This window comes from Alligator sinensis, unplaced genomic scaffold (assembly GCF_000455745.1).
Source record: "Alligator sinensis unplaced genomic scaffold, ASM45574v1 scaffold277_1, whole genome shotgun sequence".
In the NCBI taxonomy this organism is placed as follows: Eukaryota; Metazoa; Chordata; order Crocodylia; family Alligatoridae; genus Alligator; species Alligator sinensis.
In genome coordinates this window covers 961,308-983,214 of record NW_005841899.1, presented here as the reverse complement: position 1 = coordinate 983,214, position 21,907 = coordinate 961,308, and the positions used below count along the sequence as shown (strand labels likewise).

The 21,907-nt window shown below is 43.4% G+C and overlaps 1 protein-coding gene across 7 annotated transcripts in view; it reads left to right on the top strand.

Moving 5' to 3' along the window:
- NCKAP5 (NCK associated protein 5) overlaps window positions 1–21,907 on the top strand; it is a 461,300-nt gene that overhangs the window by 263,673 nt on the left and 175,720 nt on the right. For 6 of the 7 annotated variants that reach the window (XM_025197575.1, XM_025197574.1, XM_025197573.1 and 3 more), the window contains one exon: window positions 6,146–6,292. The exons of the other annotated variant lie outside the window; for it this stretch is intronic. In XM_025197575.1, the coding sequence (XP_025053360.1) occupies window positions 6,146–6,292 (147 nt within the window). The remainder of the gene's footprint in view (window positions 1–6,145; window positions 6,293–21,907) is intronic. 7 annotated transcript variants of the gene reach the window in all.

Here is a 21,907-nt window from a genome sequence, read left to right as displayed (position 1 = left end):
CTCATTTCTGACACCTGAAGCTGAAATGAAGAGATTGTTTGTAGTTGTTGAATACGGTACTCTATTTTAAAATGAAACTGATTTGAGGCTCCACAAATTTGCATACCAAGCCTATAAAAATAATGGAAATGTGCTTTAATTCTTGAGAGTGAAGGTATAAATTTTCCAACAATTCTATGTTATTTGCCAGAAAAGTAATCGCTTGTAAGGCACTAACGCCCTCCTGAGACATTCCTTAATTTTTATCTGCTTAGGGAAAGCAAGATTTGTGTCTTGTAATCTGAATTTTCCCCCATTACAACCACCCGATATTTGGTGATACTGCAGCTAGTATAGATAGATCTAAGGTTTTTTATCGTGTAAATAGGTTTTCATGATAGAGAGTGGTTAAAATGTCCCAAACTATCTATACTAGCACTTACACCACTGTTGCCACTGACACAGCTATAAAACAGGTACTTTTTAGTGCTCTCACTACCAAGATGTGCCCTATCACCAGCAACCGCTAATAAAGAAATCAGCAGCCCCAGCAACACAAACAATTTGAGACCTGTTTGTTCCCCATTTGCTTTGAACATCCCTTTGTTACAAGACACTCTGAAAGTATGTTGCACACGACCAACAACCTTTACTTCGATATGTACTCCCGTGCCAATGGCTTTCCATGTTTCATAAGTCTTAATGTTTGCCACAGGCAAGTGCTCAATTCATCAGTGCCTGACAGCTGATCAATGACGCTAATGGTTTCTGTTCTCTTAACAGACACAAGGATTCCAATCTGTGCAAATAGCTCCTAGGTTGCAAATTAGATTGTAAAATCCCAAATTGGATCATCAGCTCCATAGGATAGGGATCATTTCATGACATATTTGTGCAGTCACAGTGAAGTACCTGTTCTGACTGGACACCATAACAGAATAACAGGAAAAGATCCTTCTACCTACCAATCACTGCTGTTGTTCTTCTCTGTCTGTTATTTTATCGGAGCAGCAGAGTACTGCAAGGAATGTGTCCCCTGTGGCTGTTTCAGGGCCTCTTGAGGCTGTTCTTAACTGCACTCACTGCTATTTTCCAATGATTCACTCTTTTTGTTTAATGATTTGAAATGTCTTTTTTTATCCAATGAAATATTTTAATAGCAATAGTTGATTTTTCTTGCAAATATTTTTCATAAATTTGTCTCATTCTTAGACATGGTCAGATTTCTTTTTCAATGCCCCAGCAACAGGGGAGTATAGGCAAGTAATGTGGCATTGCTATTAACACATACCTTAGTAAAGTGAGTTTCTCAAATGTATAAAACTGCAAATTTTGGTTCAAAAAAGTTGTTGAGACACCCATTAATATTTGCCTGTCCAAGAGGACCAGATGCCATGGTAAGAAAGCTGCTAGATCTGTCTTCTTTATCCAATTTCCATTCTCTTTGCCCTTCATGGAATCATGAAATAGGAATGGAGCACCCAACTTACCATGTGCTTCTGAAAATTCTCGAGTGGTTCCTTTTACATAGATAGTTCTCGTTTTGTTTATAACTGTTGTTGAAAATGTCTTTTTGTTAATAAGAGACTTCTTATCATTGGGATGAAAGGAAAAGAGTATGTTTTTATTGTATTCTAAAAAAGACAATTTGTCATTTTGAGTTCCATCAAGATTTCAGCCTACCTCCATTTGTAATTTTAATTACATCTTTTTGTGGGGAGAGGGGAAAGGGGCAGGCTGGGATATTGAGCTGCTCCCTCATAATTCATCTTGCTGAAAATCAGTTTTCCAACAAGTTTCAGTCAGGTCGCTGCATTCTGAAGTTTCCTAGCTCAGTGTCGTCAGTAATGACTATCTTCACATTGATTCTAGTACTCTTGCCGTTTCAAGGTTTCTGGGCCTGCCTACAGCTGTTGCTTACTATTGGCCATAATGTACTAGAACGAAGTGTTCATCATTGTATGCTACTTACATCTTTTAAAAAAATACATATGTAGTGATAAAAGGCCAGATTGTAGGCCATTTTAAATCATGGCTTTGTTGATTTAAGTGGAACAACGTCAAGTTACAGTAACTAGAGAATATGAACCAAGACACTGAATCCAGTGATAAAATTCCCATTGACCAGTGAGGGCAAGACTGCTTCTGAACACCAGTACTCCGTCCTTATATGTAGGTGATGATAAAGTGGGTTGTTATTTTGTTTCCCCCTGCTGGACAATCACTGGGCTATTGTGGGTCCTATTATGCTAGATCCAGGTGCTTTAAACTTCACTGCATCTGAGTGGGCTCCATGCTCCTTTGTTCCTCTCACCTTCTTTTGGCAGGCCTACATTTCTGAATCTTACTCCAATAAGGACATGGGGCCTTGAAATTCAGTGCTGTAGGCTTTCAAGGTAGTACTGATCCCATAACACATTGGTTGCTAAAAAACACTTGCATCCCTAAATCTCTAGCTAGGTTTTTAGTTCATTCCAACTCATGGCATTGATAGCATAGAACACAGAGACTTCTCAAAAGGTTAGGAAAAATGGATCACTCTTTATTTGAGAAGTCCCAAGACATATATAGCTCTACACAACATACTAAGCATGTGTATAGGCCATTTTCCTAACTTAGCTCACCATTCTGGCATATTCTTTAGAATTTGGTCAGGGTCCTCCAGGCTGTCCAGGACCCTTGTCTTGAAGCTTGTTTCTTCTCCTCTGAATCATGGGGAATGACATAGCAAAACCTTCAATAATAGTATGTTGTCCAAAGGTCACAAAATTTGTAATGATCTAAAAATAAGATGTTTCTGAGGCCAGTAACTGATGCTAAATTAAAGACGTAATGGGATCTGATCCATGATCCCAACAGTTGCACTTCCTACCATGCTGTACGTGTATGGCAGGATGCACAATTGTGGGATCAAGCATCAGATCCCATTGCACCACTGAGTAGCAAGCTTGGCTCCCTGCGCTCCCCTCCCCCAGGAACTGCAGCCAGTTAATCACAGGGGAACCAGTTAATCACATCTTAAATGTAACACCCGTCAGAGGCCTTAGTTCCAAACATTGTATTATATAGTTACGTAGGGAGCAATTGCTGACTTTGGAAACTTGGTTCCAGATCTTTGAAATTGGTTGGAGCAAACAAACGTATAGTCCAGAAATGCATAAAAAACCCTGTTTTAAATGACAGCATTCAGTAAGTCAAACTATACCGGATAAAACTGATTCCTGGTTAAAGTCTGTAACATTGCAAGCCAATTTCTAAGCCAATTAGAAAAAACCCAATTAGGAATAAAATTCATAGTGCTGACTTGACTTGATAGAGCTAGATTACTTTACCATTAGACCTATGAAAGTACTTTCAGATTTTGTGAAGTGGTGAGTTTTTTTCCATTTTCCTCCAAAGCTGAGTCAGCTCTTTTTAAATACATCTTTGTGTGTACAAGGAAAATGCCCTGTTTTAGCAAACACCGTTCAATAAATGTGCTGTCCTAAATGACATTTAAGCATATATATTTATGTATGTGAGAACTATGAAGAAATGCACATAAAAAAGTGGCCTTAATATACATCTGTCTCAGTTTTTTGTAAGGTCACCCATCCCTTTGTATCCGTATCCCTTCTTCCTACTTCCTCTTCCTACAATTATTTGTTTTCAATTTTTTATAACAAACAATTAGAATTTAAGCTCTGTAGGGACTTTGCCTATTTAATTGTGTATAGGCCATTTACTGTGCTGAGTATACATTTGCCTATTTACTGTGCTGAGTATTGTATGACTAATGAGAGAGAGAGAGTATAAATACATATCTGGGAATTTTTCTTAGTTTCTATTTTTTCTGCACCCCCTCCTCTGCTCCTCTCACACAATATTTTATATATTGTCTATCTTCTACTGGATTTTTCCTCTCAACTAGTTTTCCCCAGGCACTCTTTGCTTCTAAATATAGAATATTAGTCCAGAATTACCCAGATTAGTAGGGTTCATCATTCAAATCCAAGATTTTGTGGGTCTTTTGCAAAACCCAACAACCAAAGTCCACTAATTAAAATTAATAAACCAAATTTCTGACAGATCCACATCAGTGAAACAGAGGTATTTTTCTGTTTACAGCTTAAGCTCTGACTCTACAGTTTCTTCTACATATGCATAAATTCTATATGTGTGAGTATTCTCAGTAGTTTCAATAGAGCTGTTCAGGTGTGTAAAATTATGCATGAGGAGAATTGTTTTGGGGCTTGGATTTTAAATTTGATTAGGTGATAGCCCATGTTTCTTTCTACTTTTCATCATGGGATACACTGTTTATTCACAACAATTAATTAGGGCCCATTGTTCTATTGCCTGCATGTCTGCACAGGGGCACAAGGGGAGGTTCCCCCTGTCCATACTCCTGCATGACTTGCCCCCTGTTCCTGATGCATGAATTTGCAGAAAGCACATGTGTCCTCCTAGGCCACTGCCAGACATTAATATAATCATGAGGTAGGATCTGAGACATTTTATCCTGGTTCCCAAAAATAGCATGTCCTGCCATGCGAGACATTTAAGCTCTGGCATGGCAAGACCTACAATTTTGAGTATCTGATATAAAATTCCTCAGATCCCGTTGTGTGTCTGCCACTGCTCAGTAAAGGTGGCCCATGGACCAGTTTCCAGCTGCATACACTCATTTTAACCATGTCAGCCTGTGGAGAAGCCTAAGATTGGGGGGGAGAGGTACTCCCCAAACCGAGACTCCCTCTGTGCATGGACATTTAAATGTCATGTGTACGTCCCATCTACATCCTGTGTCCTTTGAACAGGGTGCCCAAAATCAGGGAACTGCTCCCCAGTCTCAGGTTCCCTGTGAACTAGCATGTTGAAAGAGCATGCTTGCAGCCTAACCCAGCTGCACACAGGCTTTTCAAAGGTCCAGGCAAGGAATCTGGGAGCAGGAGCAGCTTCCCAGTCTTGGGCTCTTTGTGTGCCAGTGTATTCAAAGGAAACTTTAAATGGGCATCCTGGTAGCCCATTTAAAGTACTTCCGGTGCACTTCCAGGTCCAGCATTGGGCATGCGGGGGACCCCCCCTCCATGACCCCCGGCTTGGCGATCAGCCTCTGGGGGACCCTGGGTGCCCCCCCAGACCCAGGAGGCACCATTCACTGAGCCAGGGTCAGGGGAGGTGGTCCCCCACGAGCTCCGCGGTGGACCCAGAAGTGGACTGGAAGTGCATCTGATCCACTTCCAGGTCCGCTGCTGAGTGCACTGGGGACCTCCCCGCATGTCTGTGGGACCCAGAAGTGTTCTGGAAGTGCTTCTGGTCCACTTCCAGGTCCGCTGCTGAGTGCACCGGGGACCTCCCCGCACGTCTGTGGGACGCTTCATCCACCCTAGCATCTCAGCGCTCATGAGCCTCCTGGAACCTTGAGGTATGTAGAAAAACCATATAAAGCTGTGTCTATGTCTGAATCGTCAAATCTCTCTGAATAGATTCAGAGGGTTCTGATTTGATTCGGAAAGATTAAAGGGTCTCCTGATTCAATTTGGATTTGGAGATTCGGCCGCCAAATCCGGCCAAATCTCTGCCAAATCGAATCAATGACCGAAGCTTTGCATAGCCCTACCAGTCCCCCTGCACTAGGCAGGAAAAGACAAACGGGTGGGGTTAAGTGAGCCCACCAAGGTGCTTGTCCAGTCTCCTTTTGAAGATTTCCAGGGTAGGTGACTGCACTACCACTGGCGGGAGTTTATTCCACAGTCTGGACACCCTGACTGTGAAGGGGTTTTTCATTGTTGACATTCCCTAGATAAATTGCCTTTGTAGCTTAGTGAAAGTATACTCAGTGGAAGCTGGCAGGTCAAGTTCATGTCCCAACAATTTTTAAAGAACGTACAGTTGTTTTGTTAATGAAACGTATAATATAGATTCCATATCTTCAAAAGGCGAATAGGGGCATCTTGCACACTATTGCATAAGTCAGTGAAAATGGACGCAGGCATGAAGATTCACCTGTGAAGACTTCTTTGCAGAACTAAGTTTGCGATGTATTTAGCAGAATCTTTATGACTTGGTTATTCAGGATTGTAATCATATCAGTACTGGCTCTCATTAGACTGATGACATTTACTCTTGTCTGGCTTATTTTATCTCTTCTTGTGAATATTGAAAAAAATGTTAATCATTTCAGGAGAAGCTGTCTGAAGACAAAAACCACAAAGAAACTATGGAAGATGTTCACACGACAGCAGATGAGGGTTCAAGAAGTGAAAGCAGCAGTGCTGAAGAGGAAAAAGAAAAGACAAAATTGCTGTTACAACGATTGAAAGCTCTGGAGGTAAGAAATAAAACAACTTTACACATAAAAGGTCCCCAGCTCTTTTATTGGTACTGAATCACAGTGTGGTATAAATCTTGTCTTTCACAGTTCACCTAGACTCATGTTACATAGTATTTTTTTATCATGATTCATTTACCAAGGATGAGCAAAAAGCTCAATCTTGAAACCACTGAAAGGATCCTTCTCTAATGTCAAGGATCATATATCCTTAAAAAGAACTTCATAAATAATTTTAATTCAGTCCCATCAAACCCACTGAGACTATATAATAAGAAAACTTGTGTCTTTCTATCTTTGTTTCAAGTGTTAATTGTGTAAATCTTGTATAGCATGCACAGTTTAATAACTGTCATAAAACCAGCATTGTTTCCCTGTAGTGTTTATTGCTGAATTTGCAATAGCTAGACTAGTTGCTTGAAGAAGCACTTTTTCGATAGGTAGTAGTCACTGTCATAATGTGGAAAATGTCACATTCCTTAGCAGACCACAAAGAGAACTGTTCACAGAGGTTACTTTGTGTATTTTTTTGTGGCATTGTTGAGAGTTTATAGGTAGAAAGTATGGGATATGATGACAGCTTCCCCCACTTCTAAAATGCATGGCAATGGCAGTGAGTAAGAAGTGTTTCTGTTTTGTTAGGAGACAGCCAGCAATGTGCCGTCAACATTGGAATCTTGCAAATGCAAACCATGATTCAGATTTAATTTTATGGAAGAGTAGTCACATAGATTTCAACATGTGCATGACTGCAGAATCAGAACACATGTCCCAAGTAATGTCAAATTCTAAAGTTTTTATTCCATTCTTAGATCATTTTCTTCCATACTGTGCTTATCAGTATGGAATACAAGGCCGCTTGTACATGATGGAGGTTTAGTCCCCTGAAGTGAAATGGTGGGTTTTTAATTGTGACGATTAAAAACCTACTGTTTCAATTTAGGGGTTTCCCTCACCGTTATGATGAGGGGCCCTATACTTTTTTTTTTTGTGGAGCCTGCCCACCTCTCCTGTGGCTGTGGGAAGAGGTGCTGGCATGCCCTGAGCTGCAGGGCCTTTCCTCCATGGCAGCAGCACCCCCCAGGGCCACCTGGGCAGGTGGCTAGCAGGTGGGTGCTGCCCAGTTCCAGGCAGCACTCAGCCCAATCCATCTGTTCCCTGAGCCCGAGCTGGGGCAGCGCCCGCCTGCTAGTAGCCCTCCCAGGCTGCCCCAGGTGGCATCACCACCACAGATGGAAGGACCAGGGCTCTCTGCGGCTCAGGGACCACTTGGCCCACTGGCAGCTCACCCTCTGGCCACAGGGCACATGGACAGACTCCATGGAAAAAAAAAAAGGATTGGGGCCCTCACCACTTCTGCCTTCAACCCGCCTCTCCTGTGCAGGGGGAGGGGGAGGTGAACTGTCAAGGATTGCAATGTTACAAATAGCAATAAACTATTTTGGATGTGGTTTAGTTTGCAATGTAATAAACTCATTTAAATCATTAAAAATCCCTGCACATGTACAGCATGATGCAGTTAAACCGCAAAAATGGCCAATTTTCATCACGTGTACAAGCAGCCCAAGTGGTTTCTAATGATATTAGCAACCATTTTGCCTGAGTAGAGGCTGACTAAACTATGAATAACGACTTCATCATGTGGCCTATAGATTTTTGGTTAAGCAAAAAAGGAGGTTTTCCTTCTGTTTCTTACTCTACTTTCTGCCTTCATTTTCATTCCAGTCCAGTTAAAAATCAAGCCAAATATTGGTGTCCAGGAAGCGTTTGCTTTTTAAAAATAATAGAACATAAACAGTTGCTGTGCATTCAGGTCTAAATACAAAGGACTGTGATACTTAGTATTACAAAGGACATTTATAATTGTAGTTTCACATTACTGTATACTTGAATTAAAGATGAGGTTTTTTCCCCTTCTGTCCTCCTTCAGCCTCTACCCCTTCCTGCAGCCTCTGTCCCCATGCCTGCTCCCTCCCAGACTCTGCCCCATCCTCCCCCACCGGTTACGGTCAGGTGCAGCTCTGGCTCTGGCTCTGTTTCCTCCCAGACATGCTCTGCCCAGATATGATCTCTGTGCCCAGGAGGAAATGGAGCCAGAGCCTCACCTGACAAGAGGTGGGAGGGGAAGGGACCAGAGACTGCAGTGGGAGGTGAGGGGGGTATCAGGCAGGGGGCAGAGGTTATAGGGTGCAGAGGCTGCAGAGGGGTAGGAGGGGGTGAGGTCTGAAGAGGTAGGTGGGGAAGAGAGGCTGTGGGGAGCAGGCAGGGGGTAGGGGCTGCAGGGGAACAAGCAGCCTGGGGTGCAGGCACAACTGGGGCAGACTGCAGTGGGGACAAGGGGGGGGGACACGTTGTGGAGCCACCTGCCCCCCCCCTCTGCTGTTTTCCCCACTGCGGGGGGGGGGCAGGGAGGGCAACTAATTTAAGACTACTCTTCAATAATTAGATTCTATATATGAAAAATTATATATAGACTCTAATTATTCAGGGGTTATCTTAAATTCAGAGTCATCTTGGATTCAGATGAATACAGTAATTCTCAGCAATCCCACATAGAATAGTTATTTACTGTTAAGTAGACATTTTACCTGGATCCACAACATTTGAATGTCTTTTTTTTCATTTCACTCTTGTTTTTATCAATTCTTGTTGAATGACTTAAGTCTCCTTGCAGATTTCTGTTTCTAAATATGCATGATTTATGCTCCCTTGGCCTTGATCTCAATCATTTTGCATGATTGTTTCAATTCTTTCTGTCCTTTCAACTGATAAGAAGTTGTTCAATAAAGTCATAACCCTTTTATTAATTATGGCAAACTGCCTAGAAGAAAAAACATAACACTATAGATGGACAGGATCTGGTTCTGGAAGGTCAGCTCCCTTCATTGATGTCAGCTTTGTGCAGTAGCTTGTAAAAAAAACACATATTAGCGAATGCCAATACTTCAAGAATTAATCTACATAAATAGTCTAAGGAGCTATCAGAGAAGAAAAATGAACTGCAGAGCCAACATTAATTGCACCCAAAGATAATTAAAACAAAGTGTTGTTAATTGTGTACTGGTTTAATGTTATATATCCTCGCCCTTGTTTTTTTTCTTAGGGATTATAAATTTTGATGTCAAAGACTGAAAGCTCTATGCTTTATTAATTAAGAGACATACGTTTTCTTAGTTACGTGCAATTAGCAGTTCTAATCCTTTAGTATTGTGAGAGCTATTAATCTTAGTCTTTCATTAGTGTGTTTGAAAAGAATACAAAAAATGGGTATTTGTTATTTCTTCTACTATGGGTACCAGATTCCTTCATCTTGGATATTCACATTATTACATTTTATTATAACTAGTAAACACATTTCATAAAGTCAGCAACATTAAAAAGGGATATAGTAAAGTTACTCCAACCATCTGCCCATTAGCATACATAAAAAGAAAATTACCATTAAAAAGGTAGGATTAAATTGTGCTCCACCTATTAGACTTAGTGGACTTAGACGATCATACTTTGCATTTAGGTGCCTAAATCCATTTATACACCTAATAGGAGGAGTAGCATATGGCCCTTAGTGGCAGCTACGTAAAATCATGTTTCCTTCATCTTACATTACTAACTGATGCAACCAAGAGAAGGATTTTTCTTATTCTGTTGGGATTATAGAAACACAGATCTGGAAGAGACTGTGTGCGTCTACACGTGCTATTAATTCAAAGTAGGCTTACTGCACAGTGAAAATACTGGTCCTGGCTCCGTGATTGGAGTGAAGGCTGGGAAATTGCTCCTTGCCCCCAGGAGCTGCCTGCTGCCAGGATGGGCTCCAAGCTCATAGCTCGGCCAGGACAATGTCCCCCTCACCTGGCAACAGGCAGCTCCTGGCCTGCTTTTGGCCCTAGCTCCTGGCCTGCGCCTGGTAGGGCTCTGAGCTCAGAGCACAGCCGGGACAATGTCCCCCAGTATGGGCTGTTTGTTTCATAGTCATACTCAGTGTTGACTGCATTTAATCAGGGGAAACACCATGACCACCAAGGCAGTTTTCATAGTCGTGGCCAGGGAAAACCACTGTCCAGACACAGGGTAGTATTTTTGGAGGTAATGTATAGTTAACCTCCCACTTTCACTTCCAGTGGGAAGATCTTGGCTTTATGCCCACTTTATGGAAATGGGAAACTTCTCCCTAGCTCGCTCCTGGGACCTTATGGCTAAGGGCAAGCAAAACCCAGGAGCATCTGAATCCAAAGACTCCAGGCTTGGGCCTGCACGTAGGATGCCTGCCAAAGGTTTGGAAACATCTGAAGCCCCAGGTGGGGTAGAGGATATTTGCCAGTAGTAGGACCACTTATGGTTTTTGACTGACTCACAGATTTGGAATTGATCTGGCTGATTTGCCTTGGAACATGAACAATTTTCCAAAAAAAAAAAAGTCCCCCTGCCCCAGCAGCAGGCAGCTCCTGGCCCCAAACTGGGTAAGTTACAAATATAAATACCCACAACACTCATCTCAAGCACAATTATTATTTAAAGTAGACTTATAGCTATAATACATAGAGGTGCATAGAATATCAGACAGTAAAATAGGAATAGTTCATTTAGACACAGTTTAAATTGTATTCTGGTTCAGATGGGAATTTGCATATGCCTCCTTATCCTCATTAAACTAATAAAAGATAAGATGAAACATCTGATTAGAAATAATTTAATATCTGAGACTTATATTACCCTTTTATGCCTCTTTGTATGTCCAGCTCATTAAACGTATGAAAACCCTAACTTAAACATCACCCTGTCTATCCACCCACAATGATCTTCCTCCAGCAGAAACATAAAAGCTGGCAGAACTACAGTGCAGTGAAGCAACAATATTTTCAATTTATAATTGTTTTTTTCACAAAAGACGTGAGACAAATTAGTCTTACATATATATTTGGAAACATATGCCAATGACTCATGACTCTTCTCACATTTTTAAGAGGAGAGAAGACTTGAATTAAGTGAGTTTTCAAATACTTAGCCAATTATACTGTTTCACTGTTTAACAGATTCCCAGAGTGCACACAGATCTCTGTCATTCCCTAGCCCTTCCTTACCTCCCATTTCTAGGGCAGACTTTTCCTGAACTAAAAACAGTAATGTGTCGTTATTAAAGGGAAGAGTTTGAGCTAGTAACATAAAAGTTGTGTAATATCCTGTACTCAGAACTTTGACTAAAAACAGATTAAAGGAGAGAAGATACCCAGGAACACCCTGGCTGTAGGAAGCATACTAGCCTGTTAGGTGGTCCATATGAAGAAGAAAAAAAAGATTCTTTGTCCTAGTTATAAACCATAGTGACTTTTTTTCAGTGCTAACAGTATTTAGGTTATTGACCACCACTACAGGAAACAGAAGAGGACTGGTGGTTTTCTAATAAATTGCCTGTCACCAAACTAATGACTGTGATGAACCTGTTCAAGCCAAATACAGACGTTCAGTTTTTCCTGGGAGACTCTCTGCTCTTCCATGGGAAACCACAAGTGTACAGATGGTCAGGATTTTTCTCCAAGAGCAAAAATGGCTGTTCCAGGAGAAAAACAACCTGTGGCTAAACAGGGGTAAATTGTTCCAGGAGAGTTTCTCCTGTGAATGTGAATATGGTCTTTTCTGAGAGAAGCCATAGCACAGCCCTTCAGCTTTACTCGTCCCTTCTGTACCCTCCTAGGGGACAGTGTGTCACTCACTGGACTCTACTGCTCCAGCCCAGCAAGGAGCATAACATGCCCCCTTCATAATCCCTACATCCCATGAGCAGTTTGAGTCAGCCAATCTGGGTTGCCCTATGCACTGGTGCCATCTGTCTTCAGGCAGATTGAGGAAGCCTGTACAGCATGCTGAGATGTGTCTATAGGGGCCCTTGGTTGCACATGATCAGCAAGCAAGCTGTCTTCTCTTCAAGGGTTCAGTATTTGAATGTCTGTTTAGGAATCTCCGGGTAAGTTTTTCTACCAGGAAAACAAAGATGGGAGAAGTCTCTCAAATCACTTGAATGTGCATATGCAGATACAATCTGATTTCAAACTGAATGTTGCAGATGATCCATTCTAAGGAAAAAACAGTTATATACTTCATTTTCAAATAATATTGGGCTTAAATGATAGAAATGATTTTGAAAGCAGTGGAGTGCATTTTTAGCCCATTTTTCCTCTTCATTCACTATCAAGTGCTTTGCCAAATAAACCACCACAATGCAACTTAGCATAGCTGTTCTCTCCATGAACAATACAGAGCAGTTTCCGACTGTCTTTGCAGCCAGCCCACCCAAAAGTTATTTTTTTTCTCAGATACAGTTTTGCATGTGCTATAGATATGTTCAGTTAAACAAAATTCAGTATTCCCTCATTTACCCTTTATAGCAGTAATCTTTCTACATCCGTTATCAGTCATAGCAAATTCTATTTCTAATCTACTGACTGATAAATAGCATATGTTTGTAATCAAATGAAACAGATGACAAATAAGAAATGATTCATAGCCCATTACATCTCACTAGACGTAGTTGGAATTCGTGTCAAACTGTGATCTCTTGGATATCAAAACTCCCTTGTGCCATCAGCATTCTTAGTTGGCTGCTCATGAAATCCCAGTTAATTTACTCCAGCATTTATGATCAAATGCCTTATAACTCTTACAAAGCAAAAGTAATTTCTCTGATAACTCCTCTGTGCATGTGGCCTTCTGCAAAAGATAAAATATTAATGATTGAAACAGAGTAAGGTAACTCTTTGGTAGGTTCTCATTTACTGGTCTGCTTTTATCACAAAAAGGATTGGAGATTTTTTGTTTAAAAAAAAAAAGCACCTGGGAAGCCTGAGCAATACTGGGTATTTTGAATGTACATCCTCCCTCTGTGCAAGTAGATGACACACCGACAAAGAGCTGCTTAGTTAAGTTGGCAAAGACAAACACTCAGAAGTTTGGGAATATCCATTCAACCTTCATTCAGCCTTCTTTGCACTTTGGCCCTAGTCTTTAATTACATAATCAATTATTTGTTTTTAGAATTTCAGCCTCCTTCTAAATGGTCTAACTAGTCTAAGTGCTTAAACTAGTCATCTCTTATGTAACAGGGGACCCTAACCCTGTTACAGGGAAGAGGGGGCCAGGGAATGAAAGGCAGTGGGACCCCTGTAAGGCCCAAACCTTTGTAGGCCACAGAAGGGGAGGATCATCTGCTGTAAGGAAAGACCCTGCCAGCGTGCCCAGAGTAGAGGAGATCTCATCTGCCAAAGGAAGCCCTACCTGGACAGGTGGGGAGAAGTAGTTTGTGGTAGAAGGGGAGCAGGGACCCCAGACAGGAAATCCCAGGAAATGCCAGGGGCTCACACTTGCAAAGCTCAGCCCACCATCAGTGGCTTCAGGATCCAGCTGAGACTGACTACAGCTGTGCCCAGGGAGCAGGAAGACTGATCAGCTCCCCAGGTGAGCATGGTTGACTGAGATATAAGATCTCCCCAGGCTAGAGAGTGGGGGCTGGCTGTGGTGGTGGAGAGAGACAGAGCCCTGCAGAGAGGGAAGCTTGGAAATGCCTCTGGGTAGGAGAGCTGCTGCCTGACAAGAGGGACTTCTGGGCTAGGGCCAGACGTTCAAAAAGCCTGAGCCTGAATTGATTCAATCTTTGCAGGTTAGTCTAACCTGCTAGACTGAGCTGGTTTGAAACTGGACACACATTCTCTCTGGACTGAGGAAATTTAGGCACATGCCTGCAGTGGCACAGGCTAGAAGCCAGGGCGGCATGAGGGCAGCCCTCCCTTCCCTACCAGTGCTGAGCTGAGGGGGGGGGTGTGACCAGGCCCCGACTCTCATTGGGCAGGTCTGCCTGCATGGTCTCAGGCTTTTCCCCACTGGCTGCTCAAGGAGTGGGATTGTTGCCAGCCCCCAGCCCTGGGCTAGCACTCTGAGGTAAAGGGAAGGGAGGGGATGCAGTGCATACCTCTGTTGATGATACGAAGCTTTTCAATCTCCCTCCCTGCTTTGTCATACTGAGTGCAGCAAACTGTCAGGCAAGCAAGCCAGCCTAGGGCTGATAACATTTATTATCACCCGATTAGCAAAACAATGGCCTCTCTCCATTACTTCAAAATTCTTAAACAGCTTACTGGCTGACCTATTGATTAGCTCCAAAAGCCCTAAGCAGTTACTGTACTGTCTGCCTGTCCCAGTGAAATCAGAGAGAGAGACGCACACAGATACACATGTGCTATGCTAGCTAATGCTGCGTGTCTCTCTCACTGGAGAGAGAGACACACACATGCAGCATTAGCTAGCATAGCGCATGCCTAGGATCCATGTGTCTGGGGTCTCTGCTGTGGGAGATGGGAGGGAGGAGGGGGAGGGATTTCCTGCTGCAGCAGTGCGGGGGGGGGGGGGAGAGGTGGGGGAAGCCAGGCAGACTCTGCTGTGTCTGCTGTCTCTGGCAGAGCCTTACACAGCATTAGCTAGCACACCACATGCTGGCTATGGTCCGTGCTGTGGCAGAGAGGAAGAAGGGATCCCTGCTTAAGCAGGAAGTGGTGAGGGGGCAGGGGGAGGGAGGCATGGGGAAGCCAACAGACCCTGCTGTGCCTGCAAGTCTCTGCCGGAGCTCTGGCCAGGGAGCAGAGGGGAGGGGACAGCCCTGCTGTGGAGCAGAGAGCTCCACCCAGCCCAGAGAGCATGCCAGGATGCTGAGGGACTCTGATTTCACTTAAACCACCAAAGGGTCTGGGACAGACTTTGCATAAACCAGTTTGACCCAAATCAGTTATGTCTGATACTATGTTCAGCCAGATTTATCTCAAACCTGTTTCAGCCATTTTCAAACTGAAACATGTGCACCGAACATCTGTTCTGTTACAGGTTTAACCCAGTTTCTGATCACTTAAACTGCTTTATGTGTAATGTCTGTCCCTAGCCCTGTTGACCAAGAATGAAAGAGCAAGCACTCAGAAAGTGCTAAGGATTTCCATTTCTTTTTCTTTTTGTGCCTTGGGAGGACCTGGGAAGGGGATGCAAAGAATTGAGGGTTGTTTTATGTTCACCCTGGCGGAGCCCCAAGCAGATTGAAAACTGTTTGTTTTGGCACTGGAAGGGCCTGGGGGAAAGGGGTACCCTGAGGACCACAGACTGCTTATGAGAGCTTGGTATGTGCCTGCTCTTTGTTCTTTTTCCTTTCATTTCTGCTCATAATATTAGTAACACCTGGTGGATCAGAGAAGCTGTGAGGGGAGGCAAGGAGGCTGCAGAGCTGAGTGCCCAGCATTGATTTTTTCCTGCATTTTTTTCCCCAACTTCTTTTGACAGTTTCTGAGCAAGAGCCCTAGGAAGGGACCAGAGCCCAGACTGAAAAATAAGGCTGGAGCCCTGCAGGGCTGGACCTCCACCTACCAATGGAAAGACAGGCAGGAGAAAGAGATAAGTCAGAGTCCTACATTACCCATTCAGACTCGGGGCCAGGGGCAGGATAGGTAGACAAGGTGTGTTTGGCATGGGCTTTGATTACCTGAAGGAAGCCTCTCGAGGAAACATCACTAATAATACCAAGATGTGGCTGGTGAGAGAGAGAGAGAGAAAGGAGCCAGACTAGGGAGCTGGAGTAGGTAGCCAGGTGCAGCCCCACCACAAGGGATGTCCAGTTGCCCCCAGAGAAACACCCTATTGCACCCAGTCACTCCCAGCTAGCTCTTTTCCCAGCTTCTGTCTCCCTGGCCCAGCTCCGTATTCTAGTTTCCTTCTTACCCACCCTATCGGTGTCTAATCACAGTCATCTGTCACAGCCCTATCAGGCCTTTTCCCCAACCTACTCTTTTCTAACAAAAGGCAGCTTTTTCTATAATGCTCCAGGGGGCCAGGTATGGGGGTCATAGAAAATGGATGGCCCCTGCTGCCAGTTGTCACAGAATGGTGTTTATTGCAATGGCAAGGGAAGTCCTGCTTTGCCCTAGGGTGAAGCACGCTCACTGTGGATGGAATTTGAGGGAAATTTAGCCGCAGAATTCCAGAAAGTCTCTATTGAGCATGTGTAAGTGCTGTTTTCCTGGGCCTTAGGACTTGGCCATATTTCATCAGAGTTTCACAGGGACAGCAAAAATATATCCGTGATATAAAGGCATCAGGTTCTGGTGCAGAGTGAGGGAAGCAATAACACTTTTTCAAAGAAAACATGGACAGTATGTTCTACTACGGACAAACAGCAACTACCTGTTTGGCAACAGATAAACTGTTTGGGTTGAAATTAAAAAAAAAAATCTTTCAGCATAGGTACACCTATGCACCCCAGTATGGAAACTTTCAGAGTCAGTAATTAAGGTTTGGCAAAGCTTTCAAGTGGATAAAAAGAGAGTCTTATATTAGAAAAATGTCAGCTACACCAAATAACAATGCCACAAGATCTGTAAAATAGTTTTGAAGATCAGTGAAGGATTCTTGTTTGTTATTACATTTATGTTCATTACTAATGCATTTCACTTTAATGTTCAGTTTCATCCGTTTGAGGACATGCCCCAGAGAGGCTTAGCCTTGTAGGGCTTGGCTACCTATCAGCCTAACATTTCCCTTCCAATTATGCAGCAGAGAAATAACAACTGCTGTGGAAAATCCCAGGACTCGTTTGTTGTTCACAGTTCTGCATGCTCAGAGAGCACATCTCCAACAAGGGAAGAGAAAGGACTGATTTATGGCTCCACCCCTTCCCATGGATCAGGGCTGGCATAAAAAGTTTGAAGATGTAAATGGATCAGTTTGCACACTCCTAGTGTACAGAGGGAACCCTTGGGAGAGGTTGCTCCTATTTGAAGTGCAGCCTTTCTCATGGTCTTTCTGGAATGAGGGAGCCCTGCCTTACCCGATAAAGGGTATGGTTTCAGTTACTTAGTCTAGCTCTAAATGTGTAAAATACACTCTGCCCAAACACCTGCATAATTACAAGCAGCTGAAACTGGTACTCCGAATTACTGTCAGATTCAATCTAAACATGTCTGTGAAAGCCACAGTTATTTTGATTTTAAAATTTTAAATTAACAAATCAGTGATAAATACTTTGTCAGCTTTGAAGGCTTATTAAAGTCTGTCATTTGCACAGACATTTATGCAGTATGGATAATTCAGCATGAATTAACTCGATCTAACTCTATTAAATGTTCCAGCTGTTCCAGCCTTTCTTTCCTTTAGTTATTTCATTGCAACTTTTCAGAACCTATTTGCTTTTGATGGAGTAATAAGAAAGCAAGCACTCTTTATTTCAAACAGTGATATTCTCAAGAAAAGGAAAAGGTGCTAAAAAAGCACTTTCAAAAAGATTTTTTTTTTTGTAATGGAAACCATAATGGGAAATTATCTAAAGGTCTCTGTAAAATATTCAAATCTCTGTGTGTGCGGTGGTACCTTCTTTCCTATACCAAACCCTGGGTCCTCCAATTTCTTTAGAGAGGACTGTGGTTAGAGATTGGATTAAGAGTGAGGAAATCTAGGTTCAGTTCCCAGTTTTGCTACAGATTGGTTGGCTACTGGCTTCCCTTTCCCTCTGCCCTATTTTATAGATATTGGCCAAAAAGCATGGACCTGGGAAATGCAAAAAAAAGGGCCAGTATAGTCACAACTGAAACAGATTAGCCCTTTATGGGAACATTGTACATACTGGGTAAGGAGGAAAACAGGGGTCAGAGAGGAGATAGTAAAAGGCTGGTAAGAAAGTTCTTTTTTCAAACTTCTGGCTAAATTTCTGCTGCTGCAGCTTGAGGCCATTATTCCCAGTCCAGCCACAAAGAAAAATGTGTATCCATATTCACTATAATCACCCTTCCGGTGTTTGAAGACTGTTATCAAATCCTCCCTTAGTCTCTTCTCTAAACCAAATACCCTTAGTTCTTTTAGCCTTTCGTCATTAGGACATACTTCCCAGGCCTTGAATCATTTTAATTGCTCTGCACTGGGCTCTTTCCAATCTGCCCACATTCATCTTGAAGTGTGGGGCACAAAACTGGACACAGTACTCCAGACGAGGTCTCACCAATGCTGAATAGAGTGAAAGAATAGCTCCCTCTGATTTGCTACACTAGGAGGGTAGTAAAACACTGAAACAGGTTACCCGGAGAGATGGTGGAATCTCCATCCTTGGAGGTTTTAAAAATCTGGCTAAACAAAGCTTGGATGGGGCAATCTAGTTGGGGATGGTCCTGCTTTGAGCAGGGGGTTGGACTAGATGACCTCCTCAGGTTCCTTCCAACCTTCATTTTCTATAGTTCTGTGATTTGCTAGCTGTACTCCTGTTAATACAATCCAGTATGTTGCCAACCTTTTCTGCAACAAGGGCACATTGCTAGCTTATATTCAGTTTATGGTCTACTGTAACCCACAGGACTTTCTCTACAGCACTAAAGCCTAACCAGTCATTCCCAAATCTGTATTTGTGCATGCAGTTATTCCATCCCAAGTGCAGGACTTTGCTTAATCTAAGCCAATTAATTGCAGACCATTTTTTCCAGTCTATCCAGGTCATTCTTCCTCTTTGCCATACTCTCTAGAGTGTCTGCAACTCCACCCAACTCTTATTAATAAGCGTCCACTCAGTTCCGTCATCTAGGGACTTTATAAACATACGTTTTCATCCTGCGATGCACAAGACATTTGCTGGTGGGAGCAGACTTAATTAATCGAGTAACAATATGCTGTGTGCAGTTGTATAAGTAGTGAAATGCACATCAGCACGCAGAAAATGGCAGTGGTGCACTTTTGAACTAAAGCACCTCCGATGTATTTTAGTTTGAAAGCGTGCTGCTGCCATTTTCTCAGCACTGATGCACATTTCGCCGCTTGTACAATTGCACGTGCCGCAGCACCAGATGCTTTTCAAAGTGCCTGCCACTACGGTGCGTGCATGAGTACAAATGCCCGTAAAGCTTTAATAAAGATATTTAATAATAAGACTCAGGACATACCCCTGAGTAACCCTATTCAATACCTCCTCCTCCCAATTTGACAACGAATCTTAATGACTACTGGTTGAATATTTCCTTAGCTTGTTAGTGAGAACGTAATGGCAGGTAGTGTCAAAAGCCTTGCTAAAGTCAAGGTAGATCGCATCCACCACTCTCCCCTCACTCACAGAGCCTGTCACCTTATCTTAGCCCCCCTCTACATGTAAAGACAAAATGCAGGTAAAGATAAAAATGGGATCTATGCAGGATCCACATAATCGTGCCTCCTGCCATGCCACATGTAATTTTGGGATCATGCATTAGATCCCATCATGTCTTACAGCTGGCAAAGGGGGAGCCTGATCCTGGCAAGAACCCTGCAACAGTAAGACGCAAGTTCCCACAGCAGAAAGCCCCCGCCCCTGTATCCCTGGAGAGCCCCACAAACCCTGGGGGTTTCACATACCCCCAAGGCTGGAAGTCTGCAGAAGCTAGGGTTTAGCAGCCCTGGGGGTTTCATTCACCCATGAGGCTGGGAGATCACTGCAGCTGTAATCTTCCTGCCCCAGGGGTGCAGGGACCTCCAGAGGCTGGAAGACCACAGCATCTGCAATCTCCTAGCCCTGGGGGCTCCACGCATCCTTGGGGCTAGAAGATCACAGCCATGCCCTGGAGCACTGGTAACATCTGTAACAGTGGGAGCCAGCATCTGCAACTGTGGGACTCTAGGTCTTGGCAGCTGTGAGGTGCTGCCAGGACCCAGAGTCAGCAGCTGCTAGGTCTGAGAGTCCCCTTAGTTGCAGGACTCCCAGCCCCAGCTGGGTATGCTGCATCCCTGCAGTTGGGAGCCTTGTCAGCTGTTGGGGCTCCCAGCCACAGGGGAGACCATGCTACACCTGCAAATTAAAACTTGATACCAACCAGTTATAAAGTTAGTACACATTTTTGAGGTCTACCTTTATAGCTGGTTGGACCTTTCTATGGTGTGATAGCTACTTTGCATGTGTAGCTGGTCTCAAGGTAATGCTCAATTTACCAGTTAATTCCACAATACCTGTAACATGCAGAGGGGGCTTCAGAAGGAAATCAGGTTGGTCATGCATGACTTGCTCTTGATTAATCCATGCTGACTGTTCCTGATTATCTTTTTCTCCTCAAGGCGCTTTACAGTAGATTTCTTGAGAACCTGCTCTATGATCTTTCTAGGTACTGAGGTCAGACTGATTAGTGTTTGAGTTGCTGGACTCTTTCTTCCATTTCTTAAAGATGGGTAATATATTTGCTCTTTTCCAATCATCCATGACCTCTCCCAGCACCCAGAAGTTCCCAAAGAGGAAAGCCAAAGGCTCTGAAATTACCTCAGCCAATTCCTTCAGTACCCTACTGTGCCCCCCCCCCTCCAGCCCTGCCACTTTGAAAAGCAAAGTATGTAATCTGTAACATGTTCTGGTACTAGTCTAGGCTGTTTGACTCTTTACTGCTAACTGTGTTTGTCATCAGGTAGCTGTCCCTATTTGTGAAGACTGAAGTCAAAAAGGCATTAAATATTTCAGCCATCTCTGCATCATCCATAATTAGATTGCATTCTTCATTCCATAGGGGACCTACAGTTTCTTTGGTCTGCCTCTTACTCTTGACATACTTGTAGAATCACTTCTCATTCCTTTTAAGTTCCTGACCAATTTCAACTCAAATCCTACCTAGGTCTTCCTAACCTTTTCCCTGTGTGCCTGTAAGAAACTCTTCCCTAGTAATAATCCCAAGTTTCCACATTTTGTAGGATTTCTTTTTGAGTTTCAACTCATTGAAAAGATTGCTGCCTAGCCAGACTGGCCTCCTGTTATGTTTCCCATTCTTCCATAGCATCAGAATAGCTCGTTCTGCCCCGTTAAGGAAGGGCCTCCATAAAGTACAGCCAGCTCTCCTGCACTCCTTTTCCCCTTAGACTTGCCTCCCAGGGATTCAGTCCACCAGGTCTCAGTGTCTGCTGAAGTCTGCATTTCTGAATTTCAGTGTCTTTATTCTACTGCTGCCCTTCCTTCTTCACCTTAGGATCTTGAATCTGTCATTTCATGGTCACTGTCATCCAAGTTATCTTCCAGCTTCACGTTCTCTACTAATTCCTCCCTGTTTGAGCTCCCCCACTAGTTGGTCTCAGTTCTACCATCTGTATCAAAAAGTTATACCAAATAAATTCCAAGAATTTATTGCAGTGCTTGTTCACTTCTGTGTTTCCCTCCCACCAGATGTCCCAATAATTAAAGTCCCCCACAAGAACCAGCCATTTTAATTTGGAAGCTACTCCCAGTTGTTTAAAGAAGGCCTTATCCACCTCTTTCTGGTTTGGTGACCTGTAGCATATGCCCACCATGACATCCCCTTTGTTGCTCTACCCTCTTACGTTTGCCCAGAGGCTTTCAATGAGCCTACTTTCTACTTCATACTGCATCTCTGAATGTGTGTACGGCACCTTTATGTATAAAGCAACACCTCTTCCTTTTTCCCTTGGTTTTTCTTTCCTGGAAAAGTTATACCCATCTATGACAGTACTCCAGGCATGTGAGCTATTCCAAATAGGGTGTGGGTGAGTGTCTTGGTGCGCACTACCAAGAGCAGGGTGAGGGCAGTGGTGCCCCTCTGTGGGCAGCACACATGCTGCCCATGTGGGCGGGCAGGCAGGCGGGGGGGTGGCTTG